Source organism: Marmota monax, unplaced genomic scaffold (genome assembly GCF_021218885.2).
Source record: "Marmota monax isolate L192 unplaced genomic scaffold, Marmota_monax_Labrador192_F-V1.1 WCK01_AAM20220418_F8-fsc00168, whole genome shotgun sequence".
NCBI lineage: Eukaryota > Metazoa > Chordata > Mammalia > Rodentia > Sciuridae > Marmota > Marmota monax.
This window is the reverse complement of record NW_026692492.1, coordinates 3909511-3931605: the sequence shown is the minus strand read 5'-3', so window position 1 is coordinate 3931605 and position 22095 is coordinate 3909511. Positions and strand designations below refer to the sequence as shown.

Genomic DNA, 22095 nt, shown 5'->3' with positions numbered 1-22095 from the left:
GGTGGTCACTTCCCGCACTGACTGTCTGGGCACTCTGGCCTCAGCTTTCAACCTCCTGGGGCCAGTGGAGGATGAGGACAAGGAGCGGTAAGAGGTCAGCCTTCCTGGGACTGGACACTGAGCCTCCACCTTGCTGTCCCTGGGCCCCAGAAAGCACAGAACTAGACCAATCCCACCCCTTACATGTCCTTCAGCCCCACCTCCCAGCCATCCACAGCTTGTAACACCAAAGATGTCCCTTTTAATCTCAGGAGGCAAAGGAGAGGACGTTCCACCTGGTCAAGGCATCTCACCTGTGTCCACTGGGCCCAAGCTGGCCCTTTAAAGGGGTGAGGGAAGAACAGCCCGGGGGTCAAACAAGACAGAAAGGGGAGAGGGGAATGGGGGGGCTGGTTGTCAGGACCCTGAGGGTGGATATGTCTCCCCACAGAGGCCCAGTGCAGGCGCTGAAGAGGGACCTCCTGCCTCCACCCAGGGCATCTGATAACTGCATAGGCACCTCAGGAGGCCCAGTCCCAGCCAAGAGGCAGCTCCAGGGACTTAGTGCATTTTCCCAAAATGGTCATGATGCAGCTTGCTGAGTCAGGATTCTGACGTTCAGGACTAGCACACTGCCTGTTCAGCACAGGAGGAGCAAAAGGCCCTTCACAGCCCAGGCCTCCAACTGTGCCTCCCTTACAGGCATCTCCTTTGTGGGACACCAGGCCCTGCTGGCCACAGAAAAGGCCACAGGCCAACACAGGGATGGCTAGGGACTCTGTGTGTTTCCTGGGGGGCTGAGGACGGGCACTCCCCATAGCAGCCAAAGGCAGAGCAGTCACTGCCTCTGCCCTCTAGAGTCTGGGGTGGGGGGGCTTCCTGGTGGGGCATGCATGAGCCCAGTCCTCCTGAGGCAGGTAGGAAGATGGTGTTCCCCCAAGTCCACACACCCTGCTGGAAGCAAATCCTCTGAGCTCAGGGACTCAGCTCAGTTTGTGCCTCATGTGCAACACCCCCACCTCCACCTCGTCCCCCAAAACAACTGCCTGAGGAAAGCTCAAGGCTTCCAAGAAAACTTACTCTGTCCTGGCCCACACCTGGCGACAGGCCCCAACCTCCCTTTCTCCGGTCATTTAATAGAAAGGACTTGCAATTGACAACATGCATCTCTTGCAACGCAGAGGGGCTCAGAGCCTGAGGGCCATTACCTCGAAATACAATCATCCAGCAGGACAGGTTCTCTCTCCCAGTCTCTGGGGGAAGACAGAATTCTTATACCACTGCCACCAACACAGCTGGCCTAACTGCATTCACAACGACTGACTCCACTTCTTACTTCACCAAGTCCCAAGCTGAACTCTTCCCTCCTTCCCCCTTTATTATGCCCAAATTACCTCTGTGCAGACCATAATGGAACTTGGCTCTTTCCTCCACCTTCAGTAGCTACCTAGTGAGATCTGACTCACTGCTACATCTGATGTCCAGCTGTACCCATCAGTAACATCACAGACGTGGACATCATCTGATGTCCAGCTGTACCCATCGGTGACATCACAGACGTGGACATCATCTGATGTCCAGTTGTGCCCATCAGTGACATCACAGATGTGGACATCGTCTGATGTCCAGTTGTGCCCATCGGTGACATCACAGACGTGGACGTTCAGGAGAAAGCGTCAAAGAGACCACCTTCCTAAGCGCCATCCTATGCACTAAGCCCCTCCAAGCACAGCTGCAGCCCGTGGAGCAGGCAGAGAAATGAACACGCTGGTGTCAGTCAGCCCTGGGTGGCCACCTGCAGCTGGCCAGCACTCCACACAGCACACAGGACTCCTCACCTCTGTGCCCAACTGTGGGAGGCCGCAGAGGCCTCTGGGAAGGCGGGCCCCAGGCATTCTGGGCATTGCAGTCCAGCATCGTGCCCACGCAACCCTCACCATGATGGCCCCTGGAAGCCAAGGCCCCTGGGCACTGTAGTCCAGCGTTCTCCCCAGGCACCCTCACCATGATGGCCCCTGGAGCATTCTGGGTATTGCAGTCCAGCATCCAGCCCCGGAAGCCCTCACCATGATGGCCCCTGGAAGCCAAGGGCCTCTGGGCACTATAATCCAGCGTTCTCCCCAGGCACCCTCAACATGATGGTCTCTGGAGCATTCTGGGTACTGCAGTCCAGCATCCTGCCCACGCAACCCTCACGGTGATGCCCCTTCCTGGAAGCCGCGGCCCGATCATTCTGGGTAGTGTAGTCCAGAGGTCCTCCCACGCAACCCTCATTGTGATGCCCCCCCTCCTCCTGGAATCCGAGGGTCATTAGCTTTCTGGGTAGTGTAGTCTAGAGGTCTGCCCGCGCAACCCTCACCGTGATGCCCCAGTCCTGGAAGCTGCGGCCCTGATCATTCTGGGTAGTGTAGTCCAGAGGTCGCCCCCCCACCCCGCCCCCCCGAAACGATGCACCCCCTCCTGGAAGCTGAGGGTCATTAGCATTCTGGGTAGTGTAGTCCAGAGGTAGGCCCATGCAACCCCCACCGTGATGCCCCTCCCTGGAAGCCGCAGCCCGAGCATTCTGGGTAGTGTAGTCCCCAGATCGGCTCATGCACCCATTCAGGTGATGTCCCTCCCCGGAAGCCGAGGACCCTGAGAATTCAGGGTAGTGTAGTCCAGAGGTCTGCCCACGCAAACCTTAGGGTGATTTTCCCCAGTTCCCGGAAGTCAATAGCCCCGAGCATTCTGGGTAGTGTAGTCCAGAGGTCAGCTCATGCAACCATTAGGGTGTTGGCCCTCCCCGGAAGCCGAGGGCCATTCGCATTCTGGGTAGTGTAGTCCAGAGGTCTGCCCACGCAGCTCTCACCGAGATGGGCCCCCTCACCCGCCAAGCAGCCGGCCCCCAGGGATTCTGGGTAGTGTGCTTTGGCGCTCTGTGGTGTCACTGCAGATACCCTGGGCAGCTGCGGGCCGGGAGGATTCTGGATATTGTACTCAAGTGTTCTCCTATTCAGCCCCCAATACAGAGGATCTGTCCACCCCTCAGCTGTGTCCATAACAATCCTCCTGGTGCCTCCTGGCGTACACTAAGGGGAGCTGCACCCCACTAATGGGACACCAGGTGGGACCTACTGGGAGTTCCGTACTATGCCCAAATTACCTCTGTGCAGACCATAATGGAACTCGGCTCTTTCCTCCACCTTCAGTAGCTACCTAGTGAGATCTGACCCACTGCTACATCTGATGTCCAGTTGTGCCCATCGGTGACATCACAGACGTGGACATCATCTGATGTCCAGTTGTACCCATCGGTGACATCACAGATGTGGACATCGTCTGATGTCCAGTTGTACCCATCGGTGACATCACTGCAGTGGACGTTCAGGAGAAAGCGTCAAAGAGACCACCTTCCTAAGCGCCATCCTCTGCACTCAGCCCCACCAAGCACAGCTGCAGCCCGTGGAGCAGGCAGAGGAATGAACACTCCAGTCCCAGTCAGCCCTGCATGGCCACCTGCAGCTGGCCAGCACTCCACACAGCACACAGGACTCCTCACCTCTGTGCCCAACTGTGGGAGGCCGCAGAGGCCTCTGGGGAGGCGGGCCCCAGGCATTCTGGGCAGTGCAGTCCAGCATCCTGCCCACGCAACCCTCACCATGATGGCCCCTGGAGCATTCTGGGTATTGTAGTCCAGCATCCAGCCCAGGAAGCCCTCACCATGATGACCCTGGAGCATTCTGGGTATTGCAGTCCAGCATCCAGCCCCGGAAGCCCTCACCATGATGGCCCCTGGAAGCCAAGGGCCTCTGGGCACTATAATCCAGCGTTCTCCCCAGGCACCCTCAACATGATGGTCTCTGGAGCATTCTGGGTATTGCAGTCCAGCATCCTGCCCAGGTAACCCTCACGGTGATGCCCCTTCCCGGAAGCCACGGCCCCGATCATTCTGGGTAGTGTAGTCCAGAGGTCCGCACACGCAACCCTCGCCGTGATGCCCCCCCTCCTCCTGGAATTCGAGGGTCATTAGCTTTCTGGGTAGTGTAGTCCAGAGGTAGGCCCATGCAACCCTCACCGTGATGCGCCCCCCCCCCCGGAAGCCGAGGGTCATTAGCATTCTGGGTAGTGTAGTCTAGAGGTCTGCCCGCGCAACCCTCACCGTGATGCCCCCGTCCTGGAAGCCGCGGCCCTGATCATTCTGGGTAGTGTAGTCCAGAGGTCGACCGCCCCACCCCGCCCCCCGCAACCCGCACCATGATGCACCCCCTCCTGGAAGCTGAGGGTCATTAGCATTCTCGGTAGTGTAGTCCAGAGGTAGGCCTATGCAACCCCCCCCCCCACCGTGATGCCCCTCCCTGGAAGCCGCAGCCCGAGCATTCTGGGTAGTGTAGTCCCCAGATCGGCTCAAGCAACCATTAAGGTGATGTCCCGCCCCGGAAGCCGAGGACCCTGAGCATTCAGGGTAGTGTAGTCCAGAGGTCTGCCCACGCAACCCTTAGGGTGATTTTCCCCAGTTCCCGGAAGTCGATAGCCCCGAGCATTCTGGGTAGTGTAGTCCAGAGGTCAGCTCATGCAACCATTAGGGTGTTGGCCCTCCCCGGAAGCCGAGGGCCATTTGCATACTGGGTAGTGTAGTCCAGAGGTCTGCCCATGCAATCCTCACCGTGATTGCCCCACGTCCAGGAAGCCTAGGTCCCTGAGCATTCTGGGTCGTGTAGTCCAGAGGTCTGCACACGCAACCCTTAGGGTGATTCCCCCTTCCCGGAAGTCGAGGTCCCCATGCATTCTGGGTAGTGTAGTCCAGAGGTCAGTTCATGCAACCATTAGGGTGTTGGCCCTCCCCGGAAGCCGAGGGCCATTCGCATTCTGGGTAGTGTAGTACAGAGGTCTGTCCACGCAGCTCTCACCGAGATGGGCCCCCTCCCCCGCCAAGCAGCAGGCCCCCAGGGATTCTGGGTAGTGTGCTTTGGCGCTCTGTGGTGTCACTGCAGATACCCTGGGCAGCTGCGGGCCGGGAGGATTCTGGATATTGTACTCAAGTGTTCTCCTATTCAGCCCCCACTACAGAGGATCTGTGGACCCCTCAGCTGTGTCCATAACAATCCTCCTGGTCCCTCCTGGCGTACACTAAGGGGAGCTGCACCCCACTAATGGGACACCAGGTGGGACCTTCTGGGAGTTCCGTAAAAATTGGTCACACAGGTGGGCCCTCAGGTGCTGGGCAGGGGGCAGGAGCCATGATGTCTCGAGGGGCCTGTGATGAGGGGGGATGACCCCTGGCCTTGCCATCCTAGCCCAAGGTCATCATGCATTCCAGGATGGCTGCTACCAGGCAGGACAGAAGCTGCAGGCCAAGAATGTTGACATCCCAGTGACACCTGTGTTCCCTGGAGATAAGGGGGACAGGCCTGGACCCTCAGGGCTCCTGCCCCCTCGTCTGCCTGGGGGCTAAGCTCTGAGGGAACCAACAACCCAGGCATATAGAGGGGAACCTGGGGTCTGGGAGGGGAGAGTGGGGGTCCCCAGTGGAGGCAATGGAGGGACAGTGGTCCCTGTGGTTTAGGTACTTGTCAGCTCATTGCTCTGGCTCAGCAATCCCACCCAGCCTGCACCCTGCCTGCCACCTGGGCAGTGGGCAGTGTTTTCTCATCACAGCTGGTTGGACACAGGGCTGGCTCCTGTGTGCACAGGCCCTCAGGGGCTCCCCACGACTGCTCCTCTCATGTCCCCTGGGAGAGTGGGTGGTGGGACATGGGATCAGATATTGGGGTGAGCAGATGCCACCTGGGGACGGGGGAGGGGAGGAAGCTGATCAATAACGGGGTGATGGGACATTATCGGGGAACGAGTGGTCAGATATAGGGTGGTGGGACATCACCGAGTGTGTACAGAGAAACCCGAGAGACAACGCCAAGAGTTGAGGGAGATGGAAGTGCAGAGACTTCACGAAGAGAGCCGAGAGTATACGGAGAAACCCGAGAGACAACGCCAAGAGTTGAGGGAGATGGAAGTGCAGAGACTTCACGAAGAGAGCCGAGAGTGTACGGAGAAACCCGAGAGACAACGGAAGAGTCGAGGGCGGCTGAGGTGCGGAGATTTACGAAGAGAGCCGAGTGTTTACGGAGAAACCCGAGAGAACGCGAAGAGCCGAGGGAGATGGAAGTGCAGAGACTTCACGAAGAGAGCCGAGTGTGTACGGAGAAACCCGAGAGAACGCGAAGAGCCGAGGGCGGCTGAAGTGCGGAGACTTGGTGAAGAGAGCCGAGTGGCCTCGGAAGGGCCGAGTATGTACGGAGAAACCCGAGTGTGTACGGAAAGGGCCGAGGGTCGAGGGCAGAGTGGAAAAGGGGGACCCAAAGAGCCGATGTTGGCAGGGAGTAGTCGAGGGCCCAAGGACGGGTTCAGGGGCGGCGCAGAGTGTCCAGGTCCTGAGCGGACCGCGGGGAGCCACGCAGAGGGCACCGGGAGGGCCAGAGGCGGTGGACGGCCGCGGGCGCTCGGCAGGCGGGGAGGGGAGCACGACGGCGGGAGGTGATCTGGGTCCGGCGGGGAGTGGGGGCGGCGCAGGCTTGGAGGAGGGAGGCCCTGGAGGACGCTGGGGTCCGGAATGGCCAGGCGGGAAGCGGAGTCCGGGGCGGCGGCAGGGCAGAGCCCAGGGCGGGCAGGCGCGTCGGGGGAGGTCCTGGGGCGGGGCGGTGGGGCGTGGTGGAGGCCGAGGGTGTGGGTCCGGCCTTCAGCCCGGACTTCAGAGGGTCGGCCCAGGTCAGGTGTAGCCTGAGAACAGCCAGAGGAATACCACTTCCACTTCTGTGGTCAGAGTGGGAAGAGGACACGTGGGAGCCTGTGTCCCTCAGGAAGCCTCCCTGCAGAAGTACCCAGCCCGACACCCCTCAGAGACCTGATGGAGTCCAGGGCACAGAGCCTGAAGAGTCCTGGCAGGGATGGGGTCGTGAATGTACCCAGGACACACCGTCCTCCCCCAGTCGGCACTTGGGACACACCGTCCTCCTCCAGTCTACACTCGGGACACAGTGTCCTTCTCCAGTCTACACTAGGGACACAGTGTCCTTCTCCAGTCTACACTGCGGACACCATGTCCTCCTCCAGCCTACACTCGGGACACAGTGTCCTCCTCCAGCCTACACTCGGGACACAGTGTCCTCCTCCAGCCCACACTGGGGACAGAGTGTCCTCCTCCAGCCTACACTCGGGACACAGTGTCCTCCTCCAGCCTACACTCGGACACAGTGTCCTCCTCCTGTCTACACTGGGGACACAGTGTCCTCCTCTAGCCTACATTAGGGACAAAGTGTCCTCCTCCAGCCTACATTAGAGACACAGTGTCCTCCTCTAGCCTACATTAGGGACACAGTGTCCTCCTCCAGCCTACATTAGAGACACAGTGTCCTCCTCCAGCCTACACTGGGGACACAGTGTCCTCCTCCAGTCTACACTCGGGACACAGTGTCCTCCTCCAGCCTACACTCAGGACACAATGTCCTCCTGCAGTATACACACCGGACACCTTATCCTCCTCAGTGACCTTGGCTTCCCATGAGAGTGACCATGAGGAGCGCGTGTGTGCACACCCCAGACAGTAGACGAGGCACTTCCCTTGGAGGGCACCTGTCTTCAAGGCCGCCCGGTGGAGGAGGCCCCCGCCTCCAGCCCTGTCTGTGGGACTCTCCATTCAGAACTTAGACTTGCCCTAGCAACAAAGGTACCTGGCCCACAAACCCAGCTAAGACCCAATTCCCGTTTTCCCGGCCCACGTGGGAAGGACTCAGCCCTACTCAGGTCCTCAGCCCTGGGAAGGGCCCCTGATGGCTCCCCAGGCCGCCTGCCCCCTGTGCAGGTGTAATAGGTAAAGGATCTCAAGGTGAAGGGTCTCGAGATGAGCTCCTCCTGGACACGGGGCCCTCATGCAATGCCACTGTGCTCCCAAGAGAGAAAGAGGGGACACAGACACAGAGGAGGAGCCACATGGAGATGGAGGAAGAGACTGGAGTGAGGGGTCAGCAGCCAAGGCCACCTGGAGCCCAGGAGCTGGACAGGCAGGAGGAGCCTCCCTGGAGCCTGTGGAGGGAGCTGGACACCATTGTAAGAGGCGGGTCCTGTCCACATCTTGACCCCAGAACCTGTGAGTGGGACCTTGTGTGGGAACAGGGTCTCTGCAGAGGTCGTTAGTGAAGGGTCCTGAGATGGGCTCCCCTGGGTCAGGTGGCCCTCATGCAATGGCCATGTCCTTAAAACAGAAGAGGGGACAGCCTCAGAGGAGGAGCCACGTGGAAGATGCATTTCCACTTAAGGCCCCAGGTTGGTGGTCCCTGGCTCCAGCAGGCCCTCTGCTGTGTGGGTCTCATGAAGGCAAATGGGCCCTGCCGCAGCGGTCACAGGAGCTGTGTGACACGGTCTGGACAAAAGACCGTGGAAGAGCTGTTGTCTTTGGACAGACTGACTCAGGTGGGTCAGAGTTCAGCTCTGCAGCAGGTGGGGACCCTCAGTAGAGTAGCAGGAGTGAGCAGGGAGAGGGAGGGAGGGGTACAGGGGGCTGTGAGCAGGGAGAGGGAGGGAGGGTACAGGGGCTGTGAGCAGGGACAGGGAGGGAGGGGTACAGGGGGCTGTGAGCAGGGACAGGGAGGGAGGGGTACAGGGGCTGTGAGCAGGGACAGGGAGGGAGGGGTACAGGGGCTGTGAGCAGGGACAGGGAGGGAGGGGTACAGGGGGCTGTGAGCAGGGACAGGGAGGGAGGGGTACAGGGGCTGTGAGCAGGGACAGGGAGGGAGGGGTACAGGGGGCTGTGAGCAGGGAGAGGGAGGGAGGGTACAGGGGCTGTGAGCAGGGACAGGGAGGGAGGGGTACAGGGGGCTGTGAGCAGGGACAGGGAGGGAGGGGTACAGGGGCTGTGAGCAGGGACAGGGAGGGAGGGGTACAGGGGGCTGTGAGCAGGGACAGGGAGGGAGGGGTACAGGGGCTGTGAGCAGAGACAGGGAGGGAGGGGTACAGGGGGTGTGAGCAGGGAGAGGGAGGGAGGGGTACAGTGGCCTGTGATCAGGGATGGGTGGGTGGGTGCCCCGAATCCCTCTACAAGCAGATGACCTTCCACTGGGCACCCCCACCCCACAGCTGCTAGGGTCAGGGAAGGTCTACAGGATGCAGGGTTCCAAGTCTTTCCAAATGGGAGCCCCACTTTTCCCCAGAAGCTCTCCTGGGACTGTGGGGGTCATGCCTTTGGGGCAGGGTCTCCCAAAGACTCTCTTCTGGTTAGGGAGGTCCTTGCTGCGCAGGGCATGAGTTCTGTGGCCTGCTAATGTCAGTGTCCACATCCACTGCCGGCCCTGGGAATGCAAAAGGCCCTCTGCCACCTGACGAGGTAGGGATGCGGAGAGGGAGATGACCTGGAGGGTCTTGGGGCCCAAGGAGTCAGCAGGATGCTGAGAAGAGGGGCAGATGGAGAAGGGACAGGGAGACAAACTGGAGTGATGAGGACCCAAGGCTAGGGCCTGGGATCCTGGGGGTGAGAAGATGCAGGAAGGAGCTTCCCAGGACCCTGCAGAGGACGGCCTGCCCTTCAGGACCCCAACCCCAGAGATGTGGACCAGAGGCAGGAGGTGCTTTGAGCCCCGAGGGTGTAGGGCTGACGGCGGCCAGCAGGGGGCGCAGGCAGTCTTCTGAGCATCAGCGCCGCTGTCTGCCTTGAGGCAGGGACTGGATCCATCCCATGGTGACACACAGGGCAGGTGAGCAGGGCTGTCCTGGTCCTGCAGCGCTGGACACACAGGGGCAGGTGGGCGGGGCTGTCTTGGTCCTGCCATTGCTCACACACAGGGCAGGTGGGCGGGGCTGTCCTGGTCCTGCCATTGCTCACACACAGGGCAGGTGAGCAGTGCAGGGTGTAGGGCTGACGGCGGCCAGCAGGAGGCGCAGTCTTCCGAGCATCGGCGTCTCTGTCTCCCTTGAGGAAAGGACTGGGTCCATCCCATGGTGACACACAGGGCAGGTGGGCGGGGTTGTCCTGGTCCTGCCCACGCTGGACACATAGGTCAGGTGAGCAGTGCAGGGTGTAGGGCTGACGGCGGCCAGCAGGAGGCGCAGGCAGTCTTCTGAGCATCAGCGCTGCTGTCTGCCTTCAGGCAGAGACTGGGTCCATCCCATGGTGACACACAGGGCAGGTGAGCAGGACTGTTCTGGTCCTGCCCACGCTGGACACATAGGGCAGGTGAGCAGGACTGTTCTGGTCCTGCGGCGCTGGACACACAGGGGCAGGTGGGCGGGGCTGTCCTGGTCCTGCCCACGCTGGACACATAGGTCAGGTGGGCGGGGCTGTCCTGGTCCTACCCACGCTGGACACACAGGGGCAGGTGGGCGGGGCTGTCCTGGACCTACCCACGCTGGACACATAGGTCAGGTGGGCGGGGCTGTCCTGGACCTACCGGCGCTGGACACACAGGGCAGGTGAGCCGGGCAGTCTGATGAACAGGTGCTCGTGGAAGGTGACCGTGACACAGACTCAAGGCTGTGACGGGGGCAGCTGCAGGACCCAGAGTCACTCAGGAGAGGCTCAGGTGGAGGCTCAGGCCACAGCCTGGGGAACAAGTCAGCCTGTCACTCGTGGGAGAGGAAAGTGCCCCAGCGGGACCCTGAGGCCCAGCCCGGGCTCTTGAGGGACATGGAGTGCTGGGCGCAGGAGGAGGGAGGCTCAGGCCCTGGGCTGTGGGATTTGGTGATGGAGGAGCACTGAGCCTCTCAGGGAGACTTCTGTCCCTAGGCAGACCCACAACCTGAGCCCCACCTTACCCTGTGCCTCTCCCAGGAAGCAGCCTAAGGCGAGGTGACCCGAGGCTCTGGCAGACCCAGGGTGCTTTCCTGTCTCACAGCCCCTGGGCGACAACCCCAGTCAGGAAGGAGTAGGGACAGGGGGTGCTCAGCTGAGCCCCAGAGGAGGCCACTCCTAGACAGGAGACATGATGGAGCAGTGCCACCACTCACAGACCCAAAGAGAGGGGGGCAGGGTCTCATGCTCGGGGACAGAGGGAGCCAGCTGACCCACCAGGGGCAGGGGGCATGACCCCCGGGCCTAGGCCTGTGTCCAGCGAGTCACTCCAGCAGGTCTCCCACAGGGAGTACCACCTGGTGGGCTCCCCACAAGCACGCAGGTCATTGCAGCTCCCAAGGTGCCTCAGGGCCACCACGGCTTCTCTGGACAGCCAAGTGGGACGTGGGGCCAGCAGGCCGAGTCCAGCAAACTATCTCCAGCTGTCCCACAGGGAGGGAGGAGTGTCACCAGGAGGTTGAGAACTGGACACTGTCCATGTGACTGAGCCCTGCTCTGGTGGGGGAGCCCACCCCATGCCAGCAGGGTGGCTGCAGGACATCAGAGGAGTCACTGCAGGGGACACAGGGTCACACTGACTAGGCACAAGGCTCCTGCTCTGGGGGAGCAGACAGGGAGAGGGTGGTGCCAGGGAGACCTGGTTGAAGAGGCTCCCAAACCCAGGGGTCTGCAGAGCTGACCAGAGGGGAGGGAGGGAGGAGCCTGGTGGACAGGACATCTGGAAGGCTGGGATGAGGGGCCAACTTTGGATGCAATTTTATGGCCCTGTTAGTGTCCTGCACTTGGAAACAAAGTGTCACAGGGGCTGAAACCATTTCCCCAGTCCGGTGGGATCTTCTCCCCCAGCCTTGGAGGGCAGAAGGCTGAGACCAGGGGTCACAGGGCTTAGCTCCCTCCCCAGGCTCCAGGGTAGGCTCCAGGCATGACTTGTCCAGCTACAGAGGGGACTTTACAGATGGCGGGAGTGCCAAGGTGGCCCTTCAGCACTTGGCCAGTGCAGGGGAACCCTGGGGCTGATGTAGGAAATGACCACAAACCAGCAGCTGAAAACCACAGGAACCTGTCCTCTGCCAGCCCTGGAGGACAGAGGCCAAGACCAGGGGCCCCAGGCTGAGATCCCTGCACAGGCTCCAGGTGGCCCTGGGATGGTGGCCCCTCAATGCAGTCTCTGCCTCCGTCTCCAAGTGGCTCCTCCTCTGTGCCTGTGTCCCCTCCTCTGTCTCTAGTGAGGACACTGCCATTGCATGAGGGCCACCTGACCCAGGATGGTGTCATCTTGAGATCATTACCTAATTACATCTGCAGAGACCTACATGCAAAAGAGGCCCTATCCCGAGGTCCCAGGTGCACTTGGGGTGCTAGTCACCCCACTGGGGTAGGACATGGGGAGGCATCGCAGGTGGGGAGGAGGAAGGCAGGTGATTGTCAGGAGGAGGAAGGCAGGGGAGCAGGGGCATGTGGGCCAGTCCATGTGGGATGCCTGATAGACTTCCAAGCAGAGTGCTGGGCACGGAGTCCCATCTGGGAGCCCGTGTGTGCTCATCTACAAACGGGGGAGTCATGGGCAGGTCGGAGGGTGTAAGTCATGAGACAGATGAGATCATCCGCCCCAGGTGCAGAAGGAAGCTGCCCCGGGACTCCAGGCAGGGCCTGGGAACGGGCCAGCGTTTGGCAGGTGGAGGACGAGCACTCTGGAGGTAGGACAGCCGGACCACCAGGGAGTGGAGAAGGGTGGGTGCCTGGTGTCCTGTTGTGGGGTCACAGGGGCATGACAACTGGTTTGGTGCCAGGGCCCCTGGAATGTGGGAGCAAAGGGCGTGTGGGGCTCTGTGCCCTCACAGTGTGTCTCAGGGAGAGCTAGGTCCTGTTGCATGGAGGCCACCACCCTGCCTGCCCAGCCAAGGGACTGCCTGCCACCTTTGGTTTCTGTCTCCAGCCCACTGTACCCTCCCACCAAGCCAAGGCAGCATTGTATCCTGATGCCCAAGGTGTCCTGAGGTCTGACGCTGTCCGGCCGCTGCCTGTCCTCGCCTTGAGAGTAGAGAGGAGAGCCATCGGGATGGATCAGGGGCCACCTCAGCCATCTTGACCTCAGGGTCCCACATGGCTCCCTAAATATGTCCCCTTAGCTTTGAAGAGTTGCACGTCACTGGTGGTCCTGGGAGGTGTCTGCTCCTACAAGAGCCCCGCAGAGTAGGTGTACGTCCTGCCCACTGTGGCCAGAGAGTGAGTGGTCACACCCGTGCTGGGGTCCGCTCCAGCGGTAACTGCAGGCTGCCCAGCAGGGGGCCTGACCTGTCTTCAAACCCTGAGGGCCAATCAGAAGGACCAGAGGACCCCTCCCAACCTGGGTGAGAGCCAGGGCTACACACTGACCTCACCTTGAGCAGGAGCCTTTGGGGTGAGGGGGCGCCCCCTGGCTGTAGCCAGTGCTCCCAAGAGCCCCAGCACCTTTCATGGAGTGGACGAGCTCCAGGTCCAGCTCTCCATCCATTTTCCTTTAGACCCCCTCCACCCAGGCGGTGGCCTCTCCTGGGCTGTGGGAGCAGGAACCAGCCCCCAGCACCCACCTTGGTGGTCTCCCAGACAGGCGCCTGCAGTCCAGGGCCCTAAGGAGCTCTGGGACCAGGGTTGGGGTGAGGACGCTGCCGAGTGCTGGCTGGAACCCAGGCGGAGGAGGTTCCCAAGGGAGTTCTTCACCCACAAGGCCGGTTCTAGCCCATGGGGAGGGGACCGTGGGGCCTGGGGTCCTCGGGTTCCGGGGCTGCAGCCTGGGGTGTGGAGGAGCTGGGCTCACTTAGCGGCATGGAGACGTGGGTGCGGGGACTCCACCTCCACCAAGCCAGCACCTCTCCTTTCGGGGCGGGGGACGACATTCCTGTGCCAAGCCCTGCTCCACAGCGGGAGGAACCCTTGGCGTGGGCCTGCAAGAGAGCAGCACCTCCCGCGAAAATCCTCTCCTTGCGGAGTGCCCCGGCAATCCTGCTGGCAGAAAGTGGTGGTGACTGGAGAGACGCAGGGTCCTTGGCCCCACTGCAGTCGTTGGAGTGGCACGTGGGCAGAGGCCGCTGGAGGAGCCTAGGGGAGGCTGGGGGAGTGGCGCCCAGACCATCCCAGAGGGCGGAGGAAGACGCGGGGAGGGGGCGCTGGTGCCTGTGAACGTTTGGGTGCCACGGCCAGCTGGGGTCAGCAGGTGAAGCTCGGGGGTCAGCAGTCGGTTCGTTACAGGATGCCTGTGAGTAGAGCCCTGCCCAGCGTCCTGTGTGCGTGTCCAGGGCTCCCGGTGCCTCCCCTGCGTCCCTCTGCGCCTGCCCAGCGCCCCGTGTCCCTGCGCAGGGCTCCCCGTGCCTCCCCTGCGCCCCCTCTGCGCCTGCCCGGCCAAGCCTGTGCTCCCTGTGAGCCTGCCGGGGTGAGCCCCGTGGACCCCCAGTTGCAAGCGGGCGCTCTTCTGCAGTAGGAGAGGAGCACAGTGTCCCGCTGCCCAGGGCAGCGCCTGTGCCAGGGGAGAACCCAGGAGGGCTGAGGAGCCGCACGGTCGGCCCTAAGGGGAAGTCTCACGGATGCCTGGCGGGGCGCTGGCCGCGACCTCGGGGGTCTCTACGGAAGCGAGGTCCCAGGGGCTGCTGCTTCTCCCACTGTAATGCAGAGTGCACTGATGACTCCTGCAACTGCTACCTGGGTTCTGGAGGACAGAGCAGGTGACATGCTACCGCCTCGGGCTCTGTTGATTTGGCGATGCACAGAGGGAGGGACCGGGGAGGGGAGGGCGGAAGGGAGTTGCCGCCCCCACCTGGTGGAGCCTTCAGCTGGCTGAGGCCAGAGTGCGGTGGAGTCCCAAGAGCTGAGCGAGCAGGACAGGACCAGGGCTGAGGAGCACGTGAGCCGCCCCAGTATGGGAGCCCTGGGCTGCTGGGCCTCCTGGTGCTGTCCAGGAAGGGCCCTGTGAACTGAATCCCACGGAGCGCAGGGGTCTCACAGCAGCCCAATTAACAGGAGCATTGAGAAGTGAGCCCTTCTGGGGGAGAGGTCTCCTGGGCGGACAGGGCAGGGTGTGTGCTCCGGAGCCAGCCACCTGCAGATGGCACCCCACCCCAGCCTCTGAGCAGGGCCCACCTGGACAGTGGCTCAGCTTAGCAGCCCCTGCTTCCCAGGCTGTAGGTGAGGGGCCTGGAAGGTGGGGGAGGTGGGCACACTGTGCCACCAGAAGGAAAGGGGGGCTCTTGGAACCTTGCCAGGGGGTGCCTCTTCAAGTGACGGGACACCTGCATGTTCTGTCGACCTCTCGGGTCATGCAGAGTGCCAGGTGGCACAGAGGAGCCAGCAAGGGTGCGGGCTAGGCTGGCTCCCTCTCTGCATCGCCATGTCTGCCTGGGTGAGGCTTCATGAGCAGAAGAGGGCTGTCCTTGAGACCACAGGATGTGTCACACACCCAGAAGCGCCCAGCCTGCAGGGTCCAGCAGGCCTCACCCGATGGCCTGGAGAATGGGACAGAGAACAGGGCACTCACAGCCCTGTCCTCCTCCCAGGCCATGGCGTCCCCCAGGATCGAGGCTGTCATCAGGGAGAGGCACAGGATGGGGGAGTGTCCCGTGTGGGAAGAGGAGACCGGGCAGCTGGTGTATGTGGACATCAACGCCAGGACTGTGTGTCGGTGGAACCCTCTGTCTGGGGAGGTGCAGACCGTGGGCCTGAGTAAGTGGACCTGTGGGGCTGCAGACGGTGGGCCTGAGGTACCTGGGCTTGCACACCTGTGTGGCTGATGACACCTGTGGGCTCACGCACCTGCATGGCTGACCCCTGTGAGCCCACACACATGGGAGGTACCTGTGTGTCTGTGGGGCTTGCACACCTGTGTGGCTGATGACCCCTGTGGCCTCACACACCTGGGAGGTACCTGTGTGTCTGTGGGGCTTGCACACCTGTGTGGCTGACGACCCCGTGGTCCTTCTGAGGAGCAGAAGCAGCACTCTGGGAGCATCCCCCACTCCCCCTCCCCCTCCCCAAGGGCAGGTGCCACTGTCCCCCTTGCAGATCAGGGCTGGCCCCAAGTCTGTGTCTGGCCTCAGGCACCGTGCTGTGGAGACCTTCCCCCAGGCCCAGCGGTCCTACCCGAGGGCTCAGGGGCACCCGCGGCTCTCACACTGGCAATGACGTGAGGAGAGGCCAGGGCTCTCCGCTCCTGAGTGCTGGTGGCCCTGCAGGAGGCTCGGCAGTCTCCAGTCCCATCTGGATGCCCTGTGGTGCCCGTCGTGGGGAGGGGGTGCAGAGAGGTGGTCCACGCAGGCCCAGCAGGACTGGTCCTGTGCTGAGACGTGCTCTGTGCCCTGACGGTGCCTCCTGGTGGGAGCCCCGTGGGTGGGGTGGCACCGTTCCCTGGAGACGCAGCAGCTGGGCCACCCTGCTGTCCTCTGTCCTCCCAGGAGACCCTGTTGGCTGTGTGGCTCTGCGCAGAGAGGGCAGCTACGTGGTGGCCTCTGGCACCTGCCTTGGCCTCCTGGACTGGGCGACGGGGCAGGTGGAGTGGGCGGCCTGGCTGGACAGGGACAAGCCCCACAACAGGTTCAACGACGGGAAGGTGGACCCCGCCGGGAGGTTTGTGGCAGGTGGGCTGCTGAAAGGACTGGCCCAGGCCACCTGGAGAGCCTCCTGTCATGGCGGGTGCCGGCTGGGTGGGGACCTCAGGAGCTCTCCCCAGGCTGCGGGCAAGCGGCCCCCCGAGGCCATGCAGCTGCTGGGCAGCCCATAGGTTCCCTCCCACTCCAAAGCCCATGGCTTCCAGGTCATTCTTCCTGGGTCCCTGCCCAGAGAGGACCCTGGGAGGGTCGAAGCCGCCAGGGTGGGGCAGCGGCCAGGGCCGGTGGCCAGAGGCCATTCACGTGCGGCTGAGGGCCCTGCACCTCTGCCTGAGCAGGACTCTTCCCAGTGGGACATCTCTGGGGTCCCCCCTTCGCCCAGCACAGAGGCTCACTCACAGATGATGCCTGAGGGCCATCCTGCCTGCTGTCCCCCGACTGAGGGTGACCACAGCTCTCTGCACAGCGGGTCTGTGTGGGGTGGGCAGGGCAGGGTGGGACGCTGCCCACTGACCTTCCACTCTCTCCAGGCACCATGCCAGAGGCGTCCGCCCCAGGAGTGTGGGAGCCGGGGCAGGGCTCCCTGTACACACTCTACGCTGACCGCTCCGTGGTCAGACAGCTGGACCAGCTGGGCATCCCCAACGGGCTGGACTGGTCCCTGGACCACCGCACTCTCTACCACGTGGACAGCCTGGACTACTCTGTGCGGGCCTATGACTACGACGTGCAGACAGGAGGCCTGGGTAGGGACTGCCGTTGCTAGCCCCCCACGCCCTCCCCAGGAGAAGGTCTCCGTGGCCAGCCCCCCACACCTTCCCTGGGCAGGGCCACCGTGACCAGCCCCTCACACCCTCCCTGGGGTAGGAGCCTCCGTGGTCAGCCCCCACACCCTCTCTGGGTGGGGGCCTCCGTGGCCAGCCCCCTATGCCCTACCTGGGCGGGGCCTCCCTGGCCAGCCCCGCCCAAGCCCTCCCTGGGCGGGGCCTCAGTGGCCAGCCCCCACGCCCTCCCTGGGCGTGGCGTCCGTGGACACTCCCCCAAGCCCTCCCTGGGCGGGGCCTCAGTGGCCAGCCCCCACGCCCTCCCTGGGCGGGGCGTCCGTGGACACTCCCCCAAGCCCTCCCTGGGCGGGGCCTCCAGTGGCCACCCCCATACCCTCCCAGGATAGAGGCCTCTGTGGCCAGCGACCCCACCCTCCCTGGGCGGGAGCCTCTGTGGCCCTCCCCCGACATCCTCGCAAGTCCCCTCCTGGGGTCACAGATGCACCACTGGGTCTGTCACTCCCTCCCGTTGTTAAGGCCACGCTATGTGACCTCCTGGTCTGGGCAGTGAGGGGCCACGCACCTCTGTCTGTCCTGCCGCAGCAAACCCACGGCTGGTGTGCCAGCTGGAGCCAGAGCAAGGCATGCCAGATGGGCTGTGCGTGGACACCACGGGGACACTCTGGGTGGCCTGCATTGACGGAGGCAGGGTGATCCGCATGGACCCCGAGACAGGTGTGTGCACAGGTCAAGGAGGGGCCATGCAGTGCTCTGTGCCATGGTGTTCAGGGTTCAGGATTGGGAGGGCAGCACCACTTGCTTGTCCAGCTACAGGGGGACTGTGCAGATGGCGGGAGTGCCAGGGTGGCCCCTCAGCACTTGGCCAGTGCAGGGAACACTGGGGCTGATGTAGCAAATGACCACAAACCAGCAGTTGAAAACCACAGGACCTTGTCCTCTCCCACCCTGGAGGGCGGAGGCTGGACCAGGGTCCCAGGCTGAGCTCCCTGCACAGGCTCCAGGGTGCTCCTCCTGCCTGTCCAGCTCCTGGGCTCCAGGCGGCCCTGGGCTGGTGGCCCCTCACTCCAGTCTCTGCCTCCGTCTCCACGGGGCTCCTCCTCTGGGTCTGTGTCCCCCCCGTCTGTCTCTTGGGAGGATACGGCCATTGCATGAGGCCCCCTGACCCAGGAGGAGCCCATCTCAGGACCCTTCACTAACAACCTCTGCAGAGACCCTGTTCCCACACCAGGTCCCCCTCACAGGTTCTGGGGTGCAAATGTGGACAGGACCCACCTCTTACCATGGTGTCCAGCTCCCTCCACAGGCTCCAGGGGGCTCCTCCTGCCTGTCCAGCTCCTGGGCTCCAGGTGGCCCTGCTGACCCCTGCAGTCCACGAGGCAGGGCAGAGTTGGGGATCAAGTGCTGCAGGTGCCAGGGAGAACCAGCAGGCCCAGGGCCCCACTGGGGAGTGGGCACGGTCAGGCCACCTGGGGTCCTGCAGCAGGCGGGTGGCTGGGCTTCAGGGACGTAACAACTTTACTCACAGGGACGCGGCTGTGCACCCTGGAGATGCCAGTGTCCAGGGTGACGTCCTGCTGCTTCGGGGGGGCTGACTACTCCGACCTGTACGTGACCTCTGCAGCGGACAGCCTGAGTCCAGAGCAGCTGTTGCGGGAGCCACAGGCAGGACACGTCTTCAAGGTCAGTGGGGTCTCCCTGCCAGGGTCAGCTTGGCTCCCAGCCACGTCTTCTCAGCCAGGTGTAACGCATCTTGACCTCAGGGACTGGAGCGGGCTTGGCAGCATCCATGGGGACCTCTGTCCACCTGGAAAACAGCCCTCCCGAGGCCCCACGTGCCCTGCTGTGCACAGAGACGTTTACGGGAGGTTTAGGAAGCTGGTGTGGCTGGTGCTGCGGGGAGATTCAGCCGTGCCCAGGGACTCATCTCCACCCTCTCCTCCCGCAGGTCACGGGCCTGGGGGTGAGGGGCCTCGCGTCCCGCCCCTTCGCTGGCTGAGGGACCCCACCGTCCAGCGCAGCTCAAGCCAGGCCTCCGTCCCTGGGGTCGGGCCAGGCTCAGCTCTGGCGGGGCGCTCCCTGCCTGACCACTGTGCACAGCTGACAATAAATGTGGCCACCTCAACGTCATCTCTGCAGCTGCTGCCCCCCAGGGACCGCCCCACATTCTGTCCAGGGTCACCCAGCTTCGGCTTGTAATGCCCCCATGTGTTCTCCAAGGTCCCCACAGGTCACCTGCAGTCCCCAGAACATGTGGCCGACACTGGTGTCTCTGAGGTTGGCCTCTCTGCCTCCACTTGGTGCTGGGTCCCTGAGAGCTGGAACCTGAGCATGGGCTGTAGCTGTGCTGCACGTGCACAAGTCCATCTGCCAGGGATCGAGCTGGACATCAGGTGCCTTCACAGCACTGGGCACCCAGCGCCTCTACTTCCAAACAGCCCATTTACCCCTGAAAGGCACCCGCACTCCAGCAGTGACCCTGTCCCCTGCCCAGCCCCATCACCTGCCCACTCCAAGGTCCCCCACAGGTCACCTGCAGTCCCCAGAACATGTGGCCGACACTGGTGTCTCTGAGGTTGGCCTCTCTGCCTCCACTCTCCGGATGGCCTGCTGTGGATAAGTCCTGCCCACGGAGTCCACACTATGTGACCCTCTGTGTCGGCTTCTCTCACCGAGCCCCAGGTCTCAAGGTCTGTCCCACTTGCAGCACGTGTTAGAGCTGCAGTCCTTTTCAGGGCTGAGTAATATTCCATCATGTGATGGACTCATCCTGTTCCCCATTCCTCCTCAGTGGACAACTGGGTCACTTCTCCCTTCTGACCCTGGTGCATGGTGCTGCTGTGAATGTTCACACACAAGTTTTCATTCCAGCGTTTGTTTCTGGGTCTTCATGGACGTACCTAGGCTGCAGGTGCTGGTGGAGTGGGAACTCCCTGCGTAACCCCGAGAGGCCCCTGGGCACTGTCCCTGCACGGGGGCTCCACGCTGCCCTCCCACATACACATGCTAAGAGTGATGTAGAACGTTGAGTCCCCGACTCCACAGGGCTCAGCACAGAGCTCCTGGAGGTCCCCACACAGGTGGCCTGCAGGTGCACACGGCTCTGCTTGCCAGCTGCCGGGAGTCTCTGTCCTGGGGTCCCCGTGGTCATGTGGCAGAGTGCAGCTTGTGCTGTGGGCAGGGCCGGGCAGTGCTGTGACCAGGAAGGGCTGTCCTGGGGCTCAAGCCTCCATCTGGGAGTGAGGCCCGTGTGGAGTTGGTCCTGGCCAAGTGGTCAGTCCTGGAGAGGGGCAGCTGGCCTGGGAAGAGGAAGAGACCTGGCCTCAGGTGCAGCCCCTGATACAGGGTGCTGAGGGGCCAGGCGGGGACCTTGGGGAGGCCAAGCAGGGGCCCAGGAAGTGGGTGTCCTCCTGCTGACCACCACTGTCTGCTCAGGGGCTGGGAGGCCAGGAGGCAACTGTGTGGGAGACCAACTTTGCATGTGACTGAGTCACACTCCCCGGCTGGGTGCTGAGGCGCTCAGTCACAGAAACGTGGCAGAGCTTTCCCCACCTTCTTGGGTTCGAGGGTCAGTGATCGGGCATGGTGTGTCCTGCTACAGCCCATGGGTGGAGCTACGCTCACCTGTTCCTTTGCAATATAACCCCTTGCCCTGTTTAGGGTAGAATCTTCCATGGAAGTGCCTCGTGTGTGTCCCCTCCTCTTACTGCGCCCTTGGGTGTGGCCTACCCAGGTGTCAGTCAACCTGCTGACAGTGGACATCATGAAGATAGACTCAGCCCCCTGAAACCTGACCCCTTGCCTCTTTTGAATAGCTTCTCCTCAATAAAAGGGGTTAGCGCATGCTCTCGCTCTCTCTTCCTGCGGACCCTTAAGGTCACAGGAGCCGTCACAGCGACCCCCCCCCAAAAAAAACGTGTTTGTGTCTGTTGTGTGGTCATTTTGCACTGCCCAGTCAGCCCAGTTTACCTGGAGTGACCCCTGAGCCTTTTAGTCGCTAACAGAAACCCGGCACAACTGGGCTTTGCTTGTCTACGTTGGAAAGCACTAGTGTCCACCCTCTGTGCGGAGCCGGTGTGTGCCGCACAGGGCGCTGGAGAGGAGATCTGCACACACAGCATACAGTATAGCTATGTGACACGCATGCACATCAGTCAACTTGTGTGCACACTCAGAAGCATGTGCACATGGTGCAAAGGCGATGCACATGCAGAAACGTGTGTGCAGACCCACGTGCACACACACGCAGACACACTACTCCCACACCCCTGGCAGTATCACCCCTCTGGCCTGCACCTGACTGCACACGGGGCTTATGTGGCTGTCTGGACAGCCGTAAGGTCTGAAGGCCGGTGGGTCCATCCGGCTCCTGACAACAGCCTGAGGCTCAGGACTGGTCCATCTTGCTCCTTACTGCAGCCAGTGTGGGCCCTTGTTCTGGCCTGGTCCCCTCCTGCTCCCAGAATGGCTGCTGCAGCTCCAGGCATCACCTATCAGAGGACAAGACAGGGGGGATGTTCAAGCTGTTTCCCGGTGAATCTGCTTCTCAGGGGCACCCTTCCCATGTGATCCCTGAAAAATCTCCTCAAAACTCCCTGGTCTGAAGAGCGCAGAAACAAACTCTGGCCCGGGCCCATATACTGAATCCAGCTCTGGCCTGTGTTTCTGTACCCCGCGAAGTGAGGACGTTAGAACAGCCTTGTGAGCTGTAGTTCTCACGCCCACGATGCGCGCTCACAGGTCAGCGTGTTCCCAGAGCCGTCCATCATGCCACGCACGGTCAGTGGTAGGGCATTTCCGCCTCTGCACGGAGAAACTCGCGCACCCTCAGCGGTCAGTCCCCAGCGCCGGCAGCCAGAAGTCCACTTTCCTGCCTGTGGCTCTGCCTGTTGGGGACCTCTCATGTGCCTGGAGCCACAGCTGTGGCCGGTGCGAGCGCTGCTCTGGC

The 22095-nt window shown here is 62.3% G+C and overlaps 1 protein-coding gene across 1 annotated transcript; it reads left to right on the top strand.

The window, feature by feature from the left end:
* The first annotated feature begins 6126 nt into the window (after positions 1-6126).
* On the top strand, positions 6127-19272 carry LOC124092037 (regucalcin-like). The gene is made up of 7 exons (XM_046443323.2): positions 6127-6242; positions 15319-15484; positions 16213-16395; positions 16896-17111; positions 17733-17864; positions 18676-18830; positions 19096-19272. Exons 2-7 carry the CDS (start codon positions 15322-15324, stop codon positions 19144-19146), a joined length of 900 nt encoding a protein of 299 aa, XP_046299279.1. The 5' UTR covers positions 6127-6242; positions 15319-15321; the 3' UTR covers positions 19147-19272.
* The last annotated feature ends 2823 nt before the right edge of the window (positions 19273-22095 follow it).

What these genes read in the sequence shown, in the direction of transcription:
- LOC124092037 (XM_046443323.2), top strand. Translation starts at nt 15,322, where the DNA reads ATGGCGTCCCCCAGGATCGAGGCTGTCATCAGGGAGAGGCACAGGATG. An exon ending in CGTGCAGACAGGAGGCCTGG is followed by an intron (nt 17,112 to 17,732) that starts GTAGGGACTGCC and finishes GTCCTGCCGCAG; the next exon opens with CAAACCCACGGCTGGTGTGC. An exon ending in AGGCAGGACACGTCTTCAAG is followed by an intron (nt 18,831 to 19,095) that starts GTCAGTGGGGTC and finishes CTCCTCCCGCAG; the next exon opens with GTCACGGGCCTGGGGGTGAG.